This window comes from Pelobates fuscus, chromosome 4, assembly GCF_036172605.1.
Source record: "Pelobates fuscus isolate aPelFus1 chromosome 4, aPelFus1.pri, whole genome shotgun sequence".
In the NCBI taxonomy this organism is placed as follows: Eukaryota; Metazoa; Chordata; class Amphibia; order Anura; family Pelobatidae; genus Pelobates; species Pelobates fuscus.
Genome location: NC_086320.1, coordinates 117799956 through 117823189, shown reverse-complemented (window position 1 = coordinate 117823189; position 23234 = coordinate 117799956). Strand labels below are relative to the sequence as shown.

At 38.6% G+C, this 23234-nt stretch overlaps 1 protein-coding gene across 3 annotated transcripts in view; it reads left to right on the top strand.

Moving 5' to 3' along the window:
- MYOM1 (myomesin 1) overlaps positions 1-23234 on the top strand; it is a 114049-nt gene that overhangs the window by 15083 nt on the left and 75732 nt on the right. For 2 of the 3 annotated variants that reach the window (XM_063451514.1, XM_063451512.1), the window contains exons 2-3: positions 12856-13015; positions 19201-19338. In XM_063451514.1, the coding sequence (XP_063307584.1) occupies positions 12882-13015; positions 19201-19338 (272 nt within the window). In that variant the 5' untranslated portion in view covers positions 12856-12881. The remainder of the gene's footprint in view (positions 1-12855; positions 13016-19200; positions 19339-23234) is intronic. The other variant, XM_063451513.1, reaches the window with a different exon arrangement.

Below are 23234 nucleotides of genomic sequence, written 5' to 3'. Positions count from 1 at the left end.
TTTTGGCATTGTCCTATTTATAAAATATTCTGATGAGGGAAGTTGTTGTCCCGCCGAGTCTAAGTTATATAATCGACTATAATAATTATTAAAAGCTAACCCTATCTTTTTGGGGCATAATAACGTTTTTTTACCCGTCTCAATTTTATAAATCCTCCTGATTATTTTTTTATTTTTTAATTTATTTGTAAGCAGCCTGTCTGCCCTATTGCTCTTATAGTACCAGTCAATCTTTAAGGAATGTAGCGTTTTCATTTTCTCCTCCCATAATAGTTCATTTATACGGTTTTGCACTGACAACATTTTTACGCAAATCTCCTGTGTTGGTGCGCTTTTGTTTTCACTGGATAATTTATAATAATCCACATAAAGATCCCTCAGAGGTTTCCCCTTTTTCTTTTTATCAATTGTGCCTAGTTTAATTAAGTACCCTCTAATAACACATTTGTATGTGTTCCATATCACTGGGGGCGACACTTCTCCGGTCTCGTTTTCGATAAAAAACTTATCTGACATCTCCTCAATATATTTTCTATTTTCTTTACTAGAAAGGATGTTATCATTTAATCTCCAGTTAGTTCTTCTTGCCCTGTTATTCACTATATCCACCTCCAAAATCATAGCATTATGGTCTGACCATGTAACTTCGTCTATAAGGACTTTGTTAGTGCTATTGGCCAGCGCGTCATTACCCAGAAATAGATCAATTCTCGAATATGAGAGATATGATCTGGAGAAGCATGTATAATCCCTCTCCAGTGGATGGAACACCCGCCAGATATCCAGTAGGCCGTATTTTTTAATTATCTTTTGGAATTGTGCAGCCTGAGCTATTGCTGATTTGTTTTGCCCAGTGGGATTTAATGATTTCCTGTCCAAATTTATATCTAATATACGATTAAAATCCCCCGATAAAAGTAATTTCCCCTGTTTTATTTTTTCTACTTTGTCCAAAAGATCATAAAAGTACTTATTTGAGGGATTATTAGGCGCATAAACATTAACTAACGTATAAATTTCTGTTTGAATTTTAATTATCATTATAATAAATCTGGCTTCCTCGTCTATTTCTTGATAAATGTTCTAATAATGTTCTAATATGTTCTAATATTTTGATATTTTTAAATATGTATTTTATATATGATATATTGTTTTATATTTTAATGTTTATTTATTTTAAAAAAAACGTTTATCCAAAAGTATTACATTATTCAAAAAGCTTATCCCACAACATTAAATTCAGGCCTTAATTAGTAAATAATATTATTATCTATAAATTGGATTTTCAATGATTGCTAGTGTTTTTATTGTAGCGATAGATAAATGCCTTAGTAATACAAATAAAAATTACTTGCAATTTCACTTGTGTCACTAGGTAAGGGCCACTATATTTCTTCAAAGCACTGGTTTTAGTTTGTCATACAAGAACAGGGAAGTTTAAATCCTTGCGTTGCAGGGGATGACTTTCACTGAGGCTTATGACATATATAGATAGTGCTGAGGTATCTGTTCCAGGGAAGCTAAATTTATCTCTGCCCAAAAAAACAGAACTATAACATTCATATATGTTAGACATGCATTGGAAATTACATTAATAAATAATTTAAGGTGTCACTTTCATCTGAATTTTATTTTTATTTCTTATAAATCAGTTTAAAACAAAAATGCAATCTGAATAATGTTATTTCATCTAGCTGAGTTATCGTTAGCTGTAATTACCACTGTTTATCATTGTGGAGGTGGCCATTTTAGAAACACATCAACATTTTAAAACCCTTAAGGACACATGACATGTCTGACACGTCATGATTCCCTTTTATTCCAGAAGTTTGGTCCTTAAGGGGTTAAAACCCTTTTCTGACAGTTACTGAAAAAAAAGGCTGTAGGTAATATGTGATAAATGCAGCCAGTGACATTCTGTGATTTGCTAAGTACAGCCCATTTTTCCTCTGTGAAAGAAACAGGAAATGGTCCTTCGCACTCTCTGATGTTCCTGAATGTTCAGTACCGAGCATGCCCAAGTTAATTCGAAATCTTTTGTTTGTTTTCAGATAAATTGATCAACAAAAGGTGTAGGCAATATAAGAAACTACCTCTAGAAAAGAGATAGAGAGTGTTACTTTACAGTGCCCGAAATGTAAAAGCTGCTCAACACTAAAAGTGGAATACCCCTTACCCACAATAAAAAACAAACACACAAAAATAAGGTATAAAAGTTATACCAAACAAGTGGAGCGCTCTAAATAGTAGAGGGGTTTACTCACCCCTTTGGTACAATGACAGTCTTGAAAAACTTGAAAGTACATATACAAGGGAACAAAAAACAGAACAAAAGATATAGTGCAGACGGTTTCCCAAAATAGACAGTTGATGATTAAAAAAATGACTGAAACTACTCACATGGACAGGAGCCTATGTAGTATTGGCTCCGTAAAATAATCCTTTATGCTCTTAGGGCAGCAAAACACCCCTTCATCCAAGGCTGTATATAGGAAAAAATATGCATTTATTGACTAATAATCTGTTTTAATTTTTCCTATTTTTATATTTTTTTGTTACTATTTCTTGTTATTGTCTCTATTTCCCCTCTCCATAAATTACTATGAATCTCCTTAGGGAGATTGTCCCTTTTCCCCCCCATTATACCCTCTTTCCCTTACTATGCCCTATATTTGTCAATTACATCATATCTCTTTATTGGTATTTTTTATTTATTAGTACATTTTCCACTTATTGACTATTTATTAATTATTGAAAGCCGGGCTCGATCTCCGGCACGTCACTTCCGGCGGACGGAGATACCACAGAGCGGCGATTGCCGCCGGAAGGTGTGCGTTGCCCATTCTTTCCCCTCTGACTATTTTTCCCTGCACATTAGTTCCGGTTTATGGGCAATCTCGGAGGGAGTGTCTGTTCTGACGCACATTTTTTAGTGACGTCAGCGGAAGTGCTCCCCCCGATCAACGCTCGTTTTTTTTCCTCAATGAATTTTATAATGATAATACATCCATATATTCTGATGTACATGACAAATAATAGGTTTTTGTTCCTTCACTAAATACATACTGTTTTCATTGGCAATATTATTAAGTGATGCCACTTCCGCCAACCATTAATACTATTGGATACTTAAAATTATGTCACCACCAATAAACATTATGTAACTAAACACTACTGATGATTGACAATTCTGTCAACAAATGAGAACTTTTCTACCACAGATGTTCTTTCCTAGCATATAATGTAGGATGAAACCTGTTTTCGATTAGTGATTAATCACATACCATGTGACTTCAAGAGGAGGATCCACAAGGACTTTTAAACATTTAAAAAGAAGAAGGATTCCTGAGGCTACTATACAGCTACTGAGGAAGCTCATAGAGTGAAACGCGTTTAGCTGATTATTCTGGACGTTTTATTGGACTTTAATCAGATTTTTTACTTTCTAGTACGTATTTAATTTGTTTTTACTGCATTGTTAATACATTTATACTTTACTATTTTATACTTTAGTCCAAAGTCCTTTCTAGCCGCCAGGAACTCCATTGGGGAAAGTGCTATTCCCCCCTAAAGTAGCACACTGTTTATCAACCTCAGAGCCGGGATTTCAGGGCTCTGGAGAAGGTGAGCGCAACTATTTACATCTTTAATACTATTATAGTATATGTTATTCTACACAGTTGCTTTTCTGCTTTCTTTCTCGTTGTATATTCCTGGAGGGATACAGCCTGGGATAAAGGGGTGTTTTGCTGCCCTAAGAGCATAAAGGATCCTTTTACGGAGCCAATGCTACATAGGCTCCTGTCCATGTGAGTGGTTTCAGTCATTTTTTAATCATCAACTGTCTATTTTGGGAAACCGTCTGCACTATATCTTTTGTTCTGTTTTTTTTTGTTCCCTTGTATATGTACATTCAAGTTTTTCAAGACTGTCATTGTACCAAAGGGGTGAGTAAACCCCTCTACTATTTAGAGCGCTCCACCTGTTTGGTATAACTTTTATATCTTATTTTTGTGTAAAAGGTGTAGGCAGTTGTTAAAATGCTATATGATGGTGCCTTCATATCTAATATATGATGACAGATGTCTCTATATGTTCTACGTGACTATGGGAGTATATACTTTGTAATGTAGAGTTACACACAATTTGGAACTTGAAATTGTGATTTTTTAATGTTAAATATAATTAAATTGCATTGTGTACGGGCATTGCTAGGGAGAGGGGGATGTGTGTGTTGCTGTAGTGTTTGATGAAGTTTGTAAGCTAAATAGGATGGAAAGGTGGTTGAATTTGAGAACTTCAATTCAAATGTTAGTTTTTAAATGTCCTTTTAGTACTGCTGCAGTATATTTTTCACAGTGAATGCTTAAAGGAACACTATAGGGTCAGGAAAGACAAACATGTATTCCTGACCCTATAGTGTTAAAACCACCATCAAGCCGCCCTGGGCCCCTCATGCCTCCCTAAATATTGCAATATCTTACTTGTATTCAAGCCTGAAGCTGTAACTCTGCATGCTGTTTGCCTTAGAATAGCAATCTGTCTGTTGACATCATCAGAAGTGGTGGCCTGATCCAATCACAGTGCTTCTCCATAGGATTGGCTGAGACTGACAAGGAGGCAGATCAGGGGCAGAGCCAGCACAATTCAAACACAGCCCTGGCCAATCAGCATCTCCTCATGTAGATGAATTGAATCAATGAATCTCTATGAGGAAAGTTCAGTGTATGCATGCAGAGGGAGGAGACACTGAATGTGTGGTTGCATTTTAGGCAGCCATGACCCAGGAAGGATCTCTAACAGCCATCTGAGGAGTGGCCAGTGAAGTTATCACTATGCTGTAATGTAAACACTGCATTTTCTCTGAAAAAACAGTGTTTACAGCAAAAAGCCTGAAGGTAATGATTCTACTCACCAGCACAAATAAGGTGTAGTGTTCTGGTGACTATAGTGTCCATTTAATGGCGTTGGACCAGAAGTTGATTTAATTTGTAAAACAGTACATTTCTTTGCTCAGAATCCTAAAAATTGTAATTAGAACTATTAAATAATGCCTGTGAGGCCCTTTGGATCATTGAGGACATGTTTAATAAATAGGAAGCTGATTTACTGGAAAAAATAAGAATTAAGAAAAAAAAAAAAAAGGAGAAAAACAATGAATTACATTGTTTGGCGAGATTAGTAATCCCAATAAAACAGATTGTATTTTAATGTGATACATTTTCAAATTTCAGTTTGTCTGTTTTTGTATTCCATGCATATTTTGTAAATTAAATAACTTTGTTTATACAGCCATAGTCACACCTCCCTGCATGTGACTTCCTAAACAGCCTTCCTAAACACTTCTGGTAAAGAGTCAAATAATGTTTACACTTCCTTTATTGCAAATTCTGTTTAAATTAGAATTTTGTATCTCCTGGTTTGTTAATAGCTTGCTAGGCCCTGCAGGAGCCTCCTGTATATAATTAAAGTTCAATGTACACAGTAGGAAATAAAACCATTGAAAGCAAGTAAAATCTGATTGAAAATTAAAAAATTTTCATGCAGGCTGTGTCAGTCACAGCCAGGGGAGGTGTGGATAGGGCTGCATGGACAGAAACAAAAGTGATTTAACTCTTATTTCCAGGGAATTGATCAGTGAAACTTCAGAGGCATGATCTATATACTAAAATTGCTTCATAAAGCTAAAGTTGTTTTGGTGACTATAGTGTTCATTCAAAATGCATTTTTCTTCACTCTTAGAGATAATTTAATAATAGAAAAGTCAGTGAGTGGATGTTCCACATTGGGAAGGACATGTAGAAGTCAAGGTTATGGGCATAGTGTTGAAGAATTAAAGGTCAATTGAGCTGGGTTAAAATGAAATGATCAATAGGTCAGATGAGGTCACAAATAGGCTGGACTGTTCAAGCTGTGCTTTCAAGAATTTGTAAAAATTATGGTGGCCAATAGAATGTAAAGGGTATTTAATTTGGTAGCAAAATTTAAGAGGTAGAATGATGCAACCTGGAAGAAAAACATGGAGACAAAGAGGGAATGGAGGTGACGCACACCTGTATTTTGTAACAAAAAACGAAATGAGATATTAAAGAGCTGGAAACAGCAAGTGGAGATAATAATGTTTTTTTTAAATAGCTGGTGTGACCCCACAATTGCAAGCTGTAGGTCAAGAGGTAAACGTATAGTGCCAGTTGAGATGTAATGATGACTGGAGATAGTGTAGGGAAAAAAAAATATTTTAAGAGTTTCTCCCTTTACCATCTCCATTCTCCAACATGACTGGCTGGTGAGGTAAGAAGCAGCTGGTAGGATAAATGTATGGAATAGACATGACGGATCATATTTCACAATGATAGACTAGGAAATGGAGAGGAAAAAAAGGGTGTGAGTTTTAAGAAATTAGAAAGGAATGGATGGCTGGTGGTTGACTTGGTGTAGGATACAGAACACGTGGGATACATAAAACACCCTATTTCTCTCACGCAATCATATAGTGTTACATTATTCTGGTATTAATGGAATGTACGCTTTGGATAAATATTTAATGGGCAACAAATGATGCATAATAGCCACAAATACTGCAAGTGACTGATGTTTATTCATTTATTAATTTATGAACCTTTAAATTTCACTCTAGTTGCTTGAGCTTTCAGTGCACAAAAAGTATATCAGATGTTTTTAAATGGCAACTTGTTACACAAGCAAAGTAGAAATGAATGGACCAATGTTATTTACTATATAGCCTGCCTTGCAGGATATTCTTTTTTTAACAGTGCTGTTAGAGGTTCAGATGCTCCATTTTCCCCATTTGAAATTATGAGTTATGCCAGACAAGTTAGCAAATCATTGATTTCAATACATTGCAAACTATAGCAAGCGCTTAAGATGATGATCTCATAATTTCTGTTATACATTATATGATGTAATATATCCTGCAGTGAAGCCACTGCCAATTCAGCTTCTCTTTGGGAAGCATTGAGTTCAATACTTCTGATAGAAAAGCATTAGCTACACATCGTGTCCAGTGTCAGTGTACTTCATATGATGAAGCCAACGCCGTAGAAATTTAATAATTTAATCTATTTATTTTAGAAACCCTTGTGGCTGTCTTTCTAACTGCCAGTACTAGGCGTGGAATTTGCAAAATATTAAAACTGCAAACTTGTGCATTTGCTTCTTACTTTGGCCAATCAATGGTTTGTACAAAATTCTAAATTCTGAATTGGCAAATGGACAATAAAACAAACAAAGAGGTCAATGGATATATTGTTTAATTTATTTCATGATTGGGACTTTACTGTCAACATTAGTCAGTGCAAAGGGTTATCATGTGGAGGCTGGCCAGCACTTGCTAGCCAGCTGCCACATTTAAAAAGCCTATGGGGGTCATATTTAGTTGACACGGCCCAGTCACCATGCCATGGGTGGTGGCATGTCTAATACGTGGGTGGGGGGCATACCAGTGGCTGCTCACTGTAAATAGAATAGGCGCAGGCCTCCTGTGTTCCCACTTGTGGGCATTAGGTGGGGGACTGAAAATTATATAATGAGGGATAGACAGTCCACCCCCCCCAGCCTCCATCCATAGGCAGCAGGTGGGGGCTCTGTAAAAAAACATGGGAGGATATACTAATGTCGTTCCTGCCTACCACTGTATAGGCAACAGGTAGGGCTACTAATATAATAACTAGGAGGGCTATATCCACTGTCATCAGCACCAGCCGCCTCCCATGGATGGGAGGTAGGGGCTATTAAATAATCAAGTGGGTGTGGATATGGTATTTTCCATCCCCTACACACCCATTAACTTCACGTGGCGGTATTAAAGGGATACTACAGTGCCAGGAAAACAAAACTGTTCCTTTAGTGTCCCCCCCCCCTTCCGCAGCGCAGTGGGGGTTAAATTCCCTTCAGTCACATACCTGAATCCAGTGCTGATGTCCCTGGGCGCTGAGTCACACTCCTCCCCTGCTGACGTCAGCCAGCGGGGGAGACCTAATGTGCATTCGTGGCAAGTGCCGCGCTCGCATTAGGATTGTTTCAATGCTTTCTTATGGGGATTTGATTGACGCTGGATGTACTCATGCAAAGCGTGATGACGTCCAGCGTAATTTGGGCGACTTTTGGTTGCCTAACTACCCGGAATTCCTTCTAGTAGCTGTCTGGTAGACAGCCACTAGAGGTAGTTGTATCAACAGCAAAAACATACGTGAGTAAGGCTGAACTTGATGGACGCAAGTCTCTTTTCAGCTATATAACTGTATAACCCTGAGAGGTTTCTTAGAAACTGCAATAATTATCACTGTAGGGTTAAGGGACATTGCACCCAGACCACTTTAACGAGCTGAAGTGGTGTGGGTGCCTATAGTGTCCCTTTAAATGTAATAAGATGGTGGGATATACTCTCACCCTAATAATAGTGAGGTAGGGCCAATGGACGCTATTTGTTGAACCACAATTTGATTAATTTTTTTTATTTTTAAAAGTAGTATTTGGACGTAATTGATTTTTGCGGGGGCATTTTTGGAGGCTGGAGAAAAGAAGATTTATAAGAGACAAGATGAACATAAGTATGATTTTTTTTTTGTATAATACAGGTATTAGATTTTTGCACCTTCACTATTATTAGAGTGAGGGTGGGGGGTTGGCTATTGTCCTCTATTCAAAGACTTGGTAGGGGATTATCCCTAACTTTGCAAGGGTTGGTCATGTTATGGATTATTAAATAGCCTGCACCCACCACCTATAAATGGGGGCTGAGGGGCAATGGGGTGTCCCCCTCCTGTTTATTATAGTAGAAGCCCCTACGTGCCACCTATTGGGGGCTTTAGTATGTGCCTGCTGTGTTTTTTTTTTTTTTAAAGAACCACCACCTGCCATCTATGGGTGGTGCCTGGGAGTGACATAAGTATGTCCCCCAATGTTTTCTTTACAGCGCCCTTACCAACTGCCTATGTGTGTTGCCTGTAGGGGCATTCATATGCCCCCCTTCCTCCATGTTTTTTTTATAAAGCCACAACCTGCTGCCTATAGGTGGAATCTGTTTATGCTACAAACCACAGGTGGGGCAGAGGTTGGTCAGAGGCCTTTACACTCCCGATTATTTAATTTGAAGTACCCACCCAATGCCCATGGCCAAGGTCAACGAGAAGACCTGTACCTGATGCCCACTGGTATTTCTTTTAGAGAATGGGCAGCAATAGCTGCCCACTGACTCATTTTTAATTAGAATGAGCCAGATCTGAGAAAGACCATGCAATTTGGGGCAAAACGCATCACTTACATAAGTATATTTTTACTCATGTGTTCATATCACAGGACATTTTGTGGTTTGTTTTGGAAGTACCTTTAATTAGGCTGCTTATAGATACAAATTTACTAATTCTAACCTATGAAAGTAACTGCGTTTTGAAATCAAGAAGATAGAAATGAATAAAAACGTATCCAGTCTTTGGCACTGTTTCTAAGTTTGTGTCAGAGTGATAACAAAAACCTTCTTGACATAAAATATTTTTTTTTAAATTCCCCAAATCAACAGTTACATCACATTGATCTGCTATAAGAGTCAAAATGTTTAGGTTGTGCCATTCTCTAAATGAATGCTATTTATTAAAAGCAAGTTTCCTACCTTGTGTGGTGACAATGGTATTTTGCTGGGATGAACCATTACAGAAAATAATCCTCTAAACTCTAATTATCTGGTATTCGGGTTATCTGGTATTCGGGTTAGTCCAAAGGACCAAAGTTGGCCATTAGTGATGAAATGTAAACGGTAAACTGTATCTTATAGTAAATTAATGTGAGATACAGATAAGGTGTATCTTCTTTTAGGAGTGTGCACCTTCTTACGTAAATATTAAATTAATTGTATCCATGTATACTGTGTCAGTCTCACCTCTGGTGTATATTACATATAAAGGTTATGTACTACTGTGGGATATTGTGACTACATGATTGACACTACTTGTGACAGCACCTGTCTCCATGTATTAAGTTCTGAGACTCAGGAAAATGCAGCAGGTCAGTCCCATTTTATCATTGTTTCCAAGGTCTTCTGACCTTGTTAGTACATGGTCTATAGAAAAATTAAAGCCTCAAAGGAAATGTATTTCACGTAATGCTTGTTTTCGCTTCTTAGTCCATTACAGGGACATGTATCATGTGACTATTTTTTGTTTAACCCATATAGCAAATAATTTTAAAGAGATATACAAACCAAAAGAAAAACAAAAAAATATTTCACAAATATGTAATATACGCTTATAAACTTACTATAAACTTGGTCAGATTGCATTATTGAGCACACCTCTGAGCTAGGGGAGTTTCTTCTAACCCCACCCCCCTTACCCACCCTGCTCAGTTTCAGACCATTCAACTAATGACAAAAACAGGCTGTGATTATGCAATGGCAGGGAGAGAAAAACCTAGCACCAGATCCTGCTCTGTATGAATCACACTGATTAGACTCCCTCTCTTCTTCCCTCTCAGGATGTTGCAAGGCAAAGAGAACTTTTAACTGCACATATGTAAATCTTCTCAATGCAGTTTTGCAGCATTCCTAGGAATAGGACACTAGCAAACACAGGCCCCAAGTAAAAGGCTTTGTGTTGTTGCTAAATATTAATATTTCCATATAAAGTAGAATAATATAATTTTTGACCATTTGTTTACAGTATGAGTCATTTGAAGTGTTAATTAAAAGTAAGTACTTAGTCAGCCAGAGTCTTATGTAAAATACAACAGACAATAAGCAGGCAATGAAGAATATATCTATACCCTATATAGGATTCGGACACAAAAGCACTAATTTAAATCCGGTCACCGAATGAATCTTGGCGATTGCTGCAGATTCGCTCGGGCCAACCATATTTTCTTTTTATTTGGCTTTAGTAAAAAGGAAAATTGCTATTACAGTTGAAATTTTGTAATTTTCACCGAATTTTGTTTACCGAATAACCATGTGTGAGTCTGTCACGGTTATTGGAGTAAAACAGGCACATGTTTAATCATGCAATTAAAACAAGTGTGCACTGCTTCTTTAATCCAAACTGCAAAGTGTTACTTTTTCACTTTCATCCCTTCATGGTGCCTTTTTTAAATTGTACCTATCTGTCCATCTTCCATCCTACCTTTCCTCTTTCCCATCTTCTAACTACTTGAACATATAAAACTGTCATCTTTCCTGCTATTTTTCCTGTATTGATCTAATTAACCCAATGGAATCTAGCATCTATTCCTAGCATATTGCCAAAAACAGCACTCTGTAAAGCAATAAATGACCTTGTCTAAGAGACATGTATACATACTCATTTTTATTGACATTTCTGCCACCTTTCACCTCTCCTTATGAAACTGTCCACTCATTTGTCATATGTGGCACAGGTCTTGTTTGGTTCTTGACATATCTCTCATGGTGTCTTGCCCTTGCATATTATTCTCTCCACCACCTCTATCCATCCATCATCTTACCATTTCTTGTCCATCCATACAAGTGTAGTAAATGATGCTACACTTGTATGTTCAAATATATATCAAAATCACTTGTCAGTTTGTTTACTTTTCCCTCACTGATCGGCTGTCCAAATATAATGTTTGAGTCTACTAGCATAAATATCTGAGACTTTCAAACCTTATTACCCTTATGTGATACCAAAGTATATTCTAGCTATTCCTTGTTTATCCGGATATAACTGTACCTATTTTTTGGTCTTTTTAACATCCCAGATTTGGTGCATTTTCTGATTTTGTCAATCTTCGATACCTAGAACTAACTAGGTTATGGGACTTTGCTGCGACTATTTGTAGGCTCTCAGACTCTGGAAGTGTTTCATTAAAGCCCAGCAGCTACTATAAGGATTAGCATAACTTCTTCAAGTGAAGAGCTACAGTGTAGGGTAACCAATCATGTGACACATGATTAAGGCCTCACGGCTGAAACATCTATCCTTGTTTTGTCCTGTATTCCACAATGTAACTATCTTGTTGACCCTACACTGTGCAGCCTGTGGCTTTGTATTTGTGGATATATTTTGAGGTTAGCAAACCTCCGGTGCTACTGATACCAGTATGCAACACTCTACTACTTATCTAGCATTACTGCTTGTCACTTTTTTCCCCCCAGTATTTTCCATTGTTTTTAGAACATGTGGATACCTCTCTAGGAGGATGGTGGACACAACTACTGACTAGCTGTTAACTGGACAGGCTTACCTCATATCTATGTCAAACTGTGACTTGCAACTTTAAATTATTGACTACATTCTGCGTTCTGAAAGATTGGAATGGCAACATATTGAATGGCAAGAGTGCAGGAATTTTTCCAGACCAATTATGTTTGCTTAATATTTTCCATTCAGATTTCAGTTTACTACAATTCAGCATTTAGTCAATAATTCTGACTTAGTTGCCAAGTCAGGGCTTTAGTTGTGCAACTATTTGTCTAAATATCACTGCCATTTTTTTAAGGTTATAGAGTGTTATTTATGATGGGTAAGGGTATCAATTTATGGATAATTATATATGTGCTTGAACACATCTACTACATGAGTGCTAAAGCATTTACTAGTGAAGTTCTAAACACGTTTTAGAAATTTGTGATGCTAGCAAGTATGAATGAAGGTCGCCATTTTCCTCTCTTTGCCAGAATCAACTTAAAAAATTATAATAACAACCTCACAATAAATGTATAATTCTAAAAGATGCCTGTTTTTTTTCACAACGGAAAGTAGACTAATGGCGTTCTAACAAACCAACTAATCAACAACCTGAAACCAATTAATCAAATTAACTGGATTTAACCAATTAATCAACATCCTAAAACTGCCGAATTCAATGACTATATTTGTTTAAATCTAGTATAAACGCTGAACAAAGGTAGCAGGATGTCTTTACCCTTCTACCAAAAACGGCACCAGCATTATGACCGTGGATATCGTAGCACAGAACTGAAGTCAACCATGAGCCAGTACCAGCGTGACGAAAAACGTCAGTCGGCCTCACACAGCAGCCAATATGGGTAACGAACAAACCGTTTCTTAGAACTTATTGTATATAATATTCCTGTATGAAGCTAGCCTACATTTCTGAAGTCACAACCAGTTTGTGTGACCTTAATTTGCTGATTATTTCCTCCTCCAAATTCAAGTTCTAATAAAAATTAAATGTGTAGTGCATCCAACATTTTTATATGTTGTGATATCCTAGTTTATGTTTATCACATGTATGACTGCAGCAAATGTAAAAGGTAAAAGAGCATCATTTAGATCAACAGTATATAACTGAAAATCATATTCATAAAGGAAATGACATCATTTTAATAATGGAAATTATATCATGTACACATCATGTGCACATATAAATATATGTTTATATCAAATTTATGTTTGGAGGGGCAAGCACCATCCAAAGTTTTTTAATCACTCCATTTTTAGCTGTTCTTGTTCTCAACCTACATCTTTCCTTGATGTCACCGGTTTGCTCAATGTACTATCTGTCAGAAGAACTGCGATTAATGCACCTGGACACTGTGCCTAAAAAGCCAGCAGATATCCCAAGCGGCCTGGGGAACAGAAGGAACATAGAAAGGCAGGGAAACACAGCGAGGCAATCAATCCAATATTACTGCTCAGCAGTTACTTGTCTGTTAGATCAAAATCTGTGATTTTTAAGTGAGCTTAATTGTCCAAAAGTCCATACATTACTTATTAGCAAATTATTATTACAAATGATTAGCTATTAGTTCAGATAGTTTTTTTCTATGGTCGGGAATTGTGTCTCTTACAGATATTGCAAGAATTATAAATCAGCACAAATTTCCCTGACCCAGTTAACATTAGTCTTAGGTAACACCTTTTGTGTTTGCTGCATGGCTGATCAGACCAAATCTAGTAACTGGTGACATTTTAAATCTTCAGCAAGCAGTTCCATGTACGGTAGTTTATGCAAAATAAAGCTGATTTAAAAAAAAAAAATCAACATTCTATTTAATTCTATTCAATGTTAAACATGTCCAGTGTAACAGAATTTTCTGTTATCTTGGTACTTAGAAAGGACTGCATGTCAGCCTCCTTCCCACCGACTATGGACCCTGGACTGGAATGGGATTCTGTTTTTGAGGAGGCAGGTACACTGGGATCATTCGGACTGCTTTCCCCCCTGGTCTGGGTTTGTGAGGTTGGGATATCCTTGTTCTAAAATGGGCTCTCCATTGCCCTCTGTTGGTGGAAACTGGAGAATGCACTGATTGTATAATTACAATATGCAAATTAGGAACATGCTAAATAATGACAAGTTTCTTCTATATATCTCTTTTTTCCCATAGTTTGGAAAGTTGTAATTATGTTATATATTTGTGATATTATTATGTTGCTTGTTCTGCACCTTATGTATGTTATTTATATTTTATGGTTGTCACCACATGTTTAAGGACTAGTTTCCAAACGTTAGTTCTAGTTGAAAAATAAAGTTTTGTATGTTAGTTTCTTTTGGAACTGTGTAGGCAGAGATGTGGATACCTGCCTAGGAAGGAGAGCTGCACAGGAGTAGGCAGAGGGGATGATACCGGCCTGGAAAGAGAGAGCCGGGTGAAGGAGCTCCAGAGAGACCCCAGTCAGGCTTTGGTGGGGCTGAAGTGTTCCAGGGTCCACCTGGGAAGCAGACTTGGTTGGAGTACAGTTCTGTCACATTTGGAGGCAGCAGTGGGATGGCTTCCTAGCAATTGGGGGACCGTCAAACTACGACTGGGAGCCCTGCATGCGTGCTGGAGTATGTGACAGGGAGATGAGTTGCACCGGCTCTCTCTCCAGCAGCAGAATGAGGAGCTCACCACAACCCCAGCTGGCATCGGGACAGAGTGCCAAAGGAGAGATGGATATTTGTCCTGTATGGGTGGAGGGAACTACGATCTCCACCTGTGTAATTTTGGGATGCTGGGCAGTTGACTCAGATCCCCAACTCAATGTTTTAGAGACACTGGCCACTCTGTATTCTCTCCAGTGGTTGATAGGACTTGAGGTGTATATAACACTTCTACCCAGCAGCAGCTATATACTACAGGGGATGACAAGATTGGCTGGGTAAATGACTCTGTTACAACTGCACTCTATGCTGACAATTGCTTTGGATTTGAGTTACAGAAAATGAAAGTACTGACTAACCTAGGAGTCAACCCATTGAGAGTGTCTTTCAAGGTCAGTCTCTATTAGAAGGGGGAGAAATGTAACAGAATCTTCTGTTACCTTTTACTTGGAGAGGACTGCAGGCCAGCCTCCTTCCCATCGACTATCGGCCCTGGTCTGGAATGGGGTTCTGTTTTGGGGAGGCAGGTACATGGGGATAATTCAGACTGCTTTCACTTCTGGTTTGAGTTTGTGAGGTTGGGATATCCTTTTTTTTTTTTTTTTTTTTTTAAAGGGGGCTCTCCATTGCACTCTGTTTGTGGAAATTGGACAATGCATTGATTTGTATATTTGAGACATTATTATGTTGCTTGTTTTTCACCTATGTATGTTGTTTATATTTTCATGGGTGTCAGCACATGTTTAAGGAGTAGTCCCCAAAGGGTAGTCCTCGTTCAAAATAAAATATTGTTTCTTAGTTCATTTTGGAACTATGTGTCCTGTGTGGATTTGTTCAGGGATCCCACTAACAGAGTCTTCGGACCTGTTGGCTGGCTGCTCTATCCCTCTAGTCCAGGACAAGTAAAAAAAAGAGAGCTGTCAGGGTCCTGGGCAGCACCATTGACGCGGAAGCTCAACACGGACCCACGGACAAGCCAGTCGAGGGAGGTGGACTGCCTGCTGCCTGCCCTGCTCTGCCCTAGAAAGAAGGGGCGGAGCTCGGACAGCTCAGGCAGGTAGCCTGGGTCACAGTCTCACGACAGCAGCCGCCTCGGGGGGGGGGCGTAAGGGATAACAAAAGTAAAAATGGGACTGGGAGACAGTAGTCAGGGCACACAGATACAAAAAAGCTCACAATCACGCATTACAACTGGTTGACATATGAAGGATGGAAAGTACAGGGAAAATGTTGTGCATTGCGAAGAGATCTGCGCATCTCAAACCATGTGATGAAATGTCCTTAACCAAAAACCTGCGTGCTTCACCGTACTAACCGGATGCATCTCTTTCTTTCTGTAATACACCAATTTGCTTTAATAAAACAGAAATTTACCTAAAAAAAAGAGAGCTAAGCCTGAGAGCCGCAATTGACTTTATAAATGCAATAACTATTCACAGTGTAGGCAGAGGTGTGTATACCTGCCTGGAAGGAGAGAGCAGCCACATAGTCGGATGGAAGAGTTCCAGAGAGACCCCAGTTAGGCTTTGGCAATTTCAGCTGAAGCGTCCCAGGGTTCAGCCAAGCAGCTAGAAAGTGGACCGGGCAGTGGTACTCATTCGGAGTTCAGGAACTCCGTCACATCCAATATATGTTCTGACATTTTGGAACCTATCTATATGTAAAGGTACAAAGAGATGCACCATCAATCCTTGGTCAGAAGGGATATAAAGAAATACCTGCTAAAATGTAACAATGCATAAACTGGAACAAGCTAAAGTCTCAGTGATAGAATAAAAAATAGTCAAAAACATGCAAGGAAACTGGAGCCTAGAATAGTCAATGTTACATAGTTACATAGTTACATAGTTACATAGCTGAAAAGAGACTTGCATCCATCAAGTTCAGCCTTCTTCACATATGCTTTTGCTGTTGATCCAAAAGAAGGCAAAAAACCCAGTCTGAAGCTCTTCCAATTTTGCAACAAACTAGGAAAAAAATTCCTTCTTGACCCCAAAATAGCAGTCAGATGTCTCCTTGGATCAAGCAGCTATTACCCCACTAATTAGAAATTGTATCCCTGTATGTTATGTTTTTGCAAGTATTTATCCAATTGCAACTTAAACATCTGTATAGACTCTGACAAAACCACCTCTTCCGGCAATGAATTCCATATCCTTATTGCTCTTACTGTAAAAAAACCTTTTCTTTGCCTTAGATGAAATCTCCTTTCTTCAAGCCTAAATGTGTGACCTCGTGTCCTATGTATAGCCCTGTTTATGAATAGATTTCCAGATAATGGTTTGTACTGGCCCCGAATATATTTGTATAATGTTATCATATCCCCTCTAAGGCGCCGTTTTTCCAAACTGAAGAGATTTAAATTTTTTAACCTTTCTTCATAACTAAAATGCTCCATTCCTTTTATCAATTTTGTAGCTCGTCTCTGCACTTTTTCTAGTGCCATGATATCCTTCTTTAGAACAGGTGCCCAAAATTGCACAGCATATTCAAGGTGTGGTCTTACTAGCGATTTATAAAGAGGCAAAATTATACTTTCATCTCGAGAATTTATGCCCCTATTTATACATGACAAAACCTTACTGGCCTTAGCAACGGCAGATTGACATTGCATATTGCTACCTAATTTGTTGTCTATAACAATTCCCAAATCCTTCTCGTGTGTGGTTATCCCTAGTGCACTACCATTTAGGGTGTAAATTGCTTGTGCATTCTTAACCCCGAAGTGCATAACTTTGCATTTTTCTACGTTAAATTTCATCTGCCATTTTAGTGCCCAGTCCCCCAATCTATCCAAATCCCTCTGAAGCAAAGCAATATCCTGCTCACATTTTATTACTTTACAAAGTTTTGTGTCATCTGCAAACACTGATACATGGCTTTCAATGCCCATTTCAAGATCATTTATAAATGTTAAATAGAAGCGGTCCCAAAACAGAATGTTGAAATATCCAAGTCATCCAATGGCACTTGGACTGTATTAAACTATAGTCAAGACACAGAACCACAAAACTATAAATACATACACTGTTACAGGCTTGCAGCGGACAGTTCCCATGTGCTTAAGCTAGTGTTTGCTATTTATTATGACATAGAAACACAAGAAACACATTTAGCTGAGTGACAAAATAGGGTGCATTGCGTCATACAAATGTGAAGCGATGTCTCTGGATCAGAAATATAATAGGTAGCCATGAATAAATATCTGGTTCTTGCCAAGTCTGTGCATCTGCATGGTGAGAGCACAAGCTTTAGAACGTCATGATATGTAAAAAAAATTGGCAATGATAGAGTTGAAGTTACATCCAAGTGATGTGATCATGACTTGATTTCTCAAATGAAACACTGTTTTCTATCAATAATAGTACAACAATAATGTTGTAATTTGTTAAAATTTTGTATTTATCCAGCATTCTGACTGGATACATTTCTTCTACTATATTCAGCTTTTTGTAATAATGTTGTTTGTTATTAATAATAATAATAATAATATCAAACCCTCAAAACTAGCTAAATTCACAAATTTAGAGTTCCCACACATCCCACATACACACACTTACAACCCCATAAAGAAGCAACTGCATCCCTACATAACATAAGCATATGTTAGGCAATTTCCCAATATATGCAGGTTATTTAAATAATACGGTAATGTTAAACCAAAGGTATTACTTTAGCATAACATTACTAAAAGGTTGCCAAACCCTGGTCTAGACCATTGATTGCAACATTCCATGTAGCCATCTTAGCTTTTCATCAGACATATTGTAACTGTAGAAGGAATATATTGAATTTCAAGGTGTAAATGCACTTATATAGTATTTCAGCTCGAAGAATCAAGGACTTTTATTGGACAATGTGTTCATTTAATTTTAATGCTATCTATGATTAAAAGTAAAGGCAAAAAAATCACTATGTCTCGGATTAATTATAGATTTGCACAATAGTCTTTTTATTAAGAGGTAGTAAAAAAGGGTGAGTTAACCATTCACCAATTGACCAAGAGATATAATTAATATGTTGTAAATTTTGTAATTGACCTAGAGATATAATTAATATGTTGTAAATTTTGTAATTGACCCAGAGATATAATTAATATGTTGTAAATTGTGTAACAGAACCCGTTTCTAGCAAGGCAAACAAGAGCCATTTCATTCTTTATCTCCTGAATGACATTTAATCCCTGGAATCAAATAAAAACAATTTTGAAAAAAAAAAGGCTCATTTATTTTTTGACTTTAAACTACAGGTTGGATTAACTCTGGTGACAGAGCAGCAGTTCTCCCATTGACTTCTATAGCAAAAATGCTATCCAATTTCAAAGGATAAGCTTATCTCGTCTAATGGAATCTAGTACTTCAGCTTGACTTCTGTTAAAATCTAATTTTATGAATTTTCCTCTAGACTCACGTCATCTCAGACAATGATAGAAGACAAATCACGTAAACTTAGTCCCATGGCGAAAAGGTCGAAATACTTAACCCAACTGGACGACAAAGAGAATGAAGCTGTTGATTATGTGGTTCCTTTGTTCAGAGGACGGTACGTATGCTTCATGCTTATTCTTAGGGGTTGGCATTCAGGCCTAGTGACTTTTTACATCTCATGTGGTTTTAGTTACCACTTAACCATATTACATTTCACAAGCAAAGCCAGAATAGTAAGGAATGTCACTGTCCCTTTCTATAGCTGTCAAACAGATGGGAAAACCTAAATCTGTCTTGCTTAAGAGACACGTCAAGCTACACATTTATTTGAGATGTTTTAGGCTTAACATAAACTGTACAATTTAAGCTTCCCTAGATTTTATATCAGTAAAACTTAGGACAATTTCATTTATTGTTTCTTTAGTAGTAGTTTTATATAAAATTCCCATGTCTCTTTAGCGGCTATTCAACTCTCATTACACCTCTTAGTATGTTTAGACGTTTAATGTTTAATCTTGCTCCATGGGAGCATTAGTTTTCATTTAATAATTTACCATTTCCTACTACAATATTGAGTTTTGTGTTGGAGTCTAACTAGATAGTAGTAGAATGTTTTATACTTTGTGGCATATTTATTTTCAAAAGGCAAGTTGCACTCCCAGTTTTCCAGTATTTCAGCCCTGTTTACATCTCAACAAGTCATGTTATCAAGAATTGATTTTCACGCCTATCTATGTATTTCTATCTATGTATGTGCTTTTGACTAGAATAATTTTACCAGTATTACTTGCTCATATTTTTAGAGTACGTAATGTGTAAAAGTTGAGTTGTACTTACAAAAAAAGTACTTCAATGTCATTGGTGACATTTTCTACTTAATTTGAGCAACAGTTTATTAAATCCCACAAGCAATCTCCTACAGACCAGAGCTGTAGAGGAAGATGAGGTGAGAGTACTTACAGCTGAGGCCTCAAAAAGAAAAGATGTCAGCACCAGAATACATTTTGGACACTCATCTTGTCAATGGTGTTAGTATCAGCGACATCTTAAACAAAGGAGCAGACATACATGTACAGGGTGATGATCCCAGCCATGCATCCATACCCATATTAGCTGATATACATCCACTCATTAACCCCAGCCATCCATCCTCACCCATAATTCCATTTATCCACATTAATTAGCCCTAGCCATCCATACACATACAATAATCTCAGGACCCATGAATCCCAGCCATGTAACATTCTTTCCTCCAGCTCCGCTTAATTGAATTTTTGCTTTCGTATACTGCTGCTTCCAATTTTGAAACTTGAGGTCACAATTCTTTTCATCCATGAATGAATCTCTAACAGAGACTTGTTAAATTAACGTAATAATTTTGGGCAGTAACCTAGCCAACAACATGGAGAGATCATGCAAATAACACATGAGCAAAAACGCAACTAAAATATCAAATATTTTTTAAGGCGTTGGATATTGGATATAAATCGTGACTAAACTACTGAAGATATTAACCCCTTAAGACCGCAGCCAAATGTACAAGTTGTGAACCAAAAAAAAATTTAAACAAACCACAGTGTCAGGATCGGGACAGGGATCCAACACGCAAAGTACAAACAGGACAGGGTACGTATACCGGACCTTAGAATGGCCGGACTAACGTACGGAGAGTAAAGAGAATGGTCAGAAACAAGCCGAGGTCGAGGGAACGAGAGGACAGGTGAGCGAGGAACAAGCCGGGTCAAGGATGCCAGAGGGAAACAGAGTAAGTCAAACTAGCCGGGTCAGAACCAAAGGAATAACTGAAATAGCCAGAGCACTGTGTGACTAGACAGGCTAGAACCATGACAGGGCAATAAGTGAATGGGAGAAACAGGTTTAAATACCCTGGTTACAGTGAGTATGCCCGCCTCCGCCGAGTCCTGAGTGGCTTCCAGTCACTTGAGTGACAGATCGGTCCGGACTGACGTCATGACGTCGGGCAGCGTGCGTGACGTCATAAAATGAGACGGATCCCTCGCGGCCGGCGTGAGAGTGTCTAGGGGAGCCGCGAGGGATGGAGGAAGCCGACCTGCTGGAGGAGTAAACTACTAAGTCTCTACCTCTTTCGGAGGTAGAGGCTTCAGGTACCCTGACAGTACCCCCCCTCTCAGATACGCCCACCGGGCGTAAGGAACCGGGACGAGACGGAAAGCGTGAGTGAAACGCCCTGCGAAGGCGAGGAGCATGAACATCCTCTTGTGGTACCCAACTTCTCTCCTCAGGACCATATCCCTTCCAGTCGACCAAATATTGTACTCTCCCCCGAGAGATACGAGAATCAATGATGGAGTTAACCTCATACTCCTCCTGACCCTCCACCTGAACAGAGCGAGGAGGGGCGATCGTGGAGGAGAATCTGTTACAGACTAGGGGTTTCAACAATGAAACGTGAAAGGAGTTAGGGATGCGTAAGGCAGCTGGGAGAGCTAGACGATACGCCACTGGGTTAATTCGAGTCAAGATCCTGTAAGGACCAATATATCGAGGAGCGAATTTCATGGAAGGAACTTTAAGCCGAATATTCCTAGTGCTTAACCATACTCTATCGCCTGGAACGAAAATCGGAGCCGCCCTTCTACGTTTATCGGCGTGTTTCTTAACCAGCATAGAATTGTCTAGAAGAATTTGTCGAGTCTGATCCCACAACTTTCTCAAATTGGCAACATGTACATCAACCGACGGTACACCTTGGGAAGGAGAAACCGAGGGAAGAATAGATGGATGAAACCCATAGTTCATGAAGAAGGGGCTTGAATGAGTAGAGTCACAAACGAGATTGTTGTGCGCAAACTCCGCCCAAGGAATCAAACCGACCCAATCGTCCTGGTGTTCGGAAACAAAACAACGTAGATATTGCTCAATCTTTTGGTTAGTACGTTCAGCAGCTCCGTTAGACTGGGGATGATAGGCAGAAGAGAAATTTAATTTAATACCTAGTTGAGAACAAAAGGATCTCCAAAAACGGGAAACAAATTGGGACCCTCTGTCAGATACGATTTGGGAAGGTATCCCATGTAAGCGAAAAATCTCCCTCGCGAATATCTCTGCCAACTCTGGGGAGGATGGAAGTTTAGGCAAGGGAATGAAGTGGGCCATCTTGGTGAATCTGTCAACCATGGTGAGGATAACAGTCTGTTTTTTAGAGATAGGTAGATCGACAATAAAGTCCATGGCCAAACAAGACCATGGTTTCTCTGGTACCTCTAAGGGATGCAGGAATCCACTTGGGAGCGTATGAGGTTGTTTGGTCTTAGTACACACTTCACACGCAGCGATGAAATCTTTAGTATCTTTACGTAAAGCAGGCCACCAGAAGTCTTTAGAAATCAAAGCATACGTCTTGCGGATACCAGGATGTCCCGCCATCTTGCTGTTATGGAAACATTGCAACAGCTCCAGTTGAAGAGTAGGAGGAACGAAATGTCGACCCTCAGGAGTCTGTTTAGGTGCTAGATGTTGCAGCTTAATGATCTCGGCCAGTAACGGGGAATGAATCCTTAAATTCGTATTAGCAACAATCTTGCATTTAGGAACTATAGAAGAAAGAATCGGTTCAGATACAGTGAAAGGTTCATATTGTCGAGACAAAGCATCGGCCTTAGAGTTCTTAGAGCCAGGTCTGTAAGTAAGCACATAATTGAAATGAGTCAGGAATAAGGACCAACGAGCTTGCCTAGAGGACAAACGCTTAGCCTCCCCAATATAGGACAAGTTCTTGTGGTCCGTCAAAATAGTAACCGGATGTAAGGTGCCCTCCAATAGATGTCTCCACTCTTTCAAGGCTTTAATGACTGCTAACAATTCCCTGTCTCCGATGTCATACCTGCTTTCAGGCCCAGAAAGTTTCTTGGAAAAAAAACCACAAGGATGTAACGGTTTATCCACCCCCAACCTTTGTGAGAGAACGGCACCTACTCCTGTCTCAGAGGCATCGACCTCAAGTAGGAACGGCAAGGACGTATCAGGATG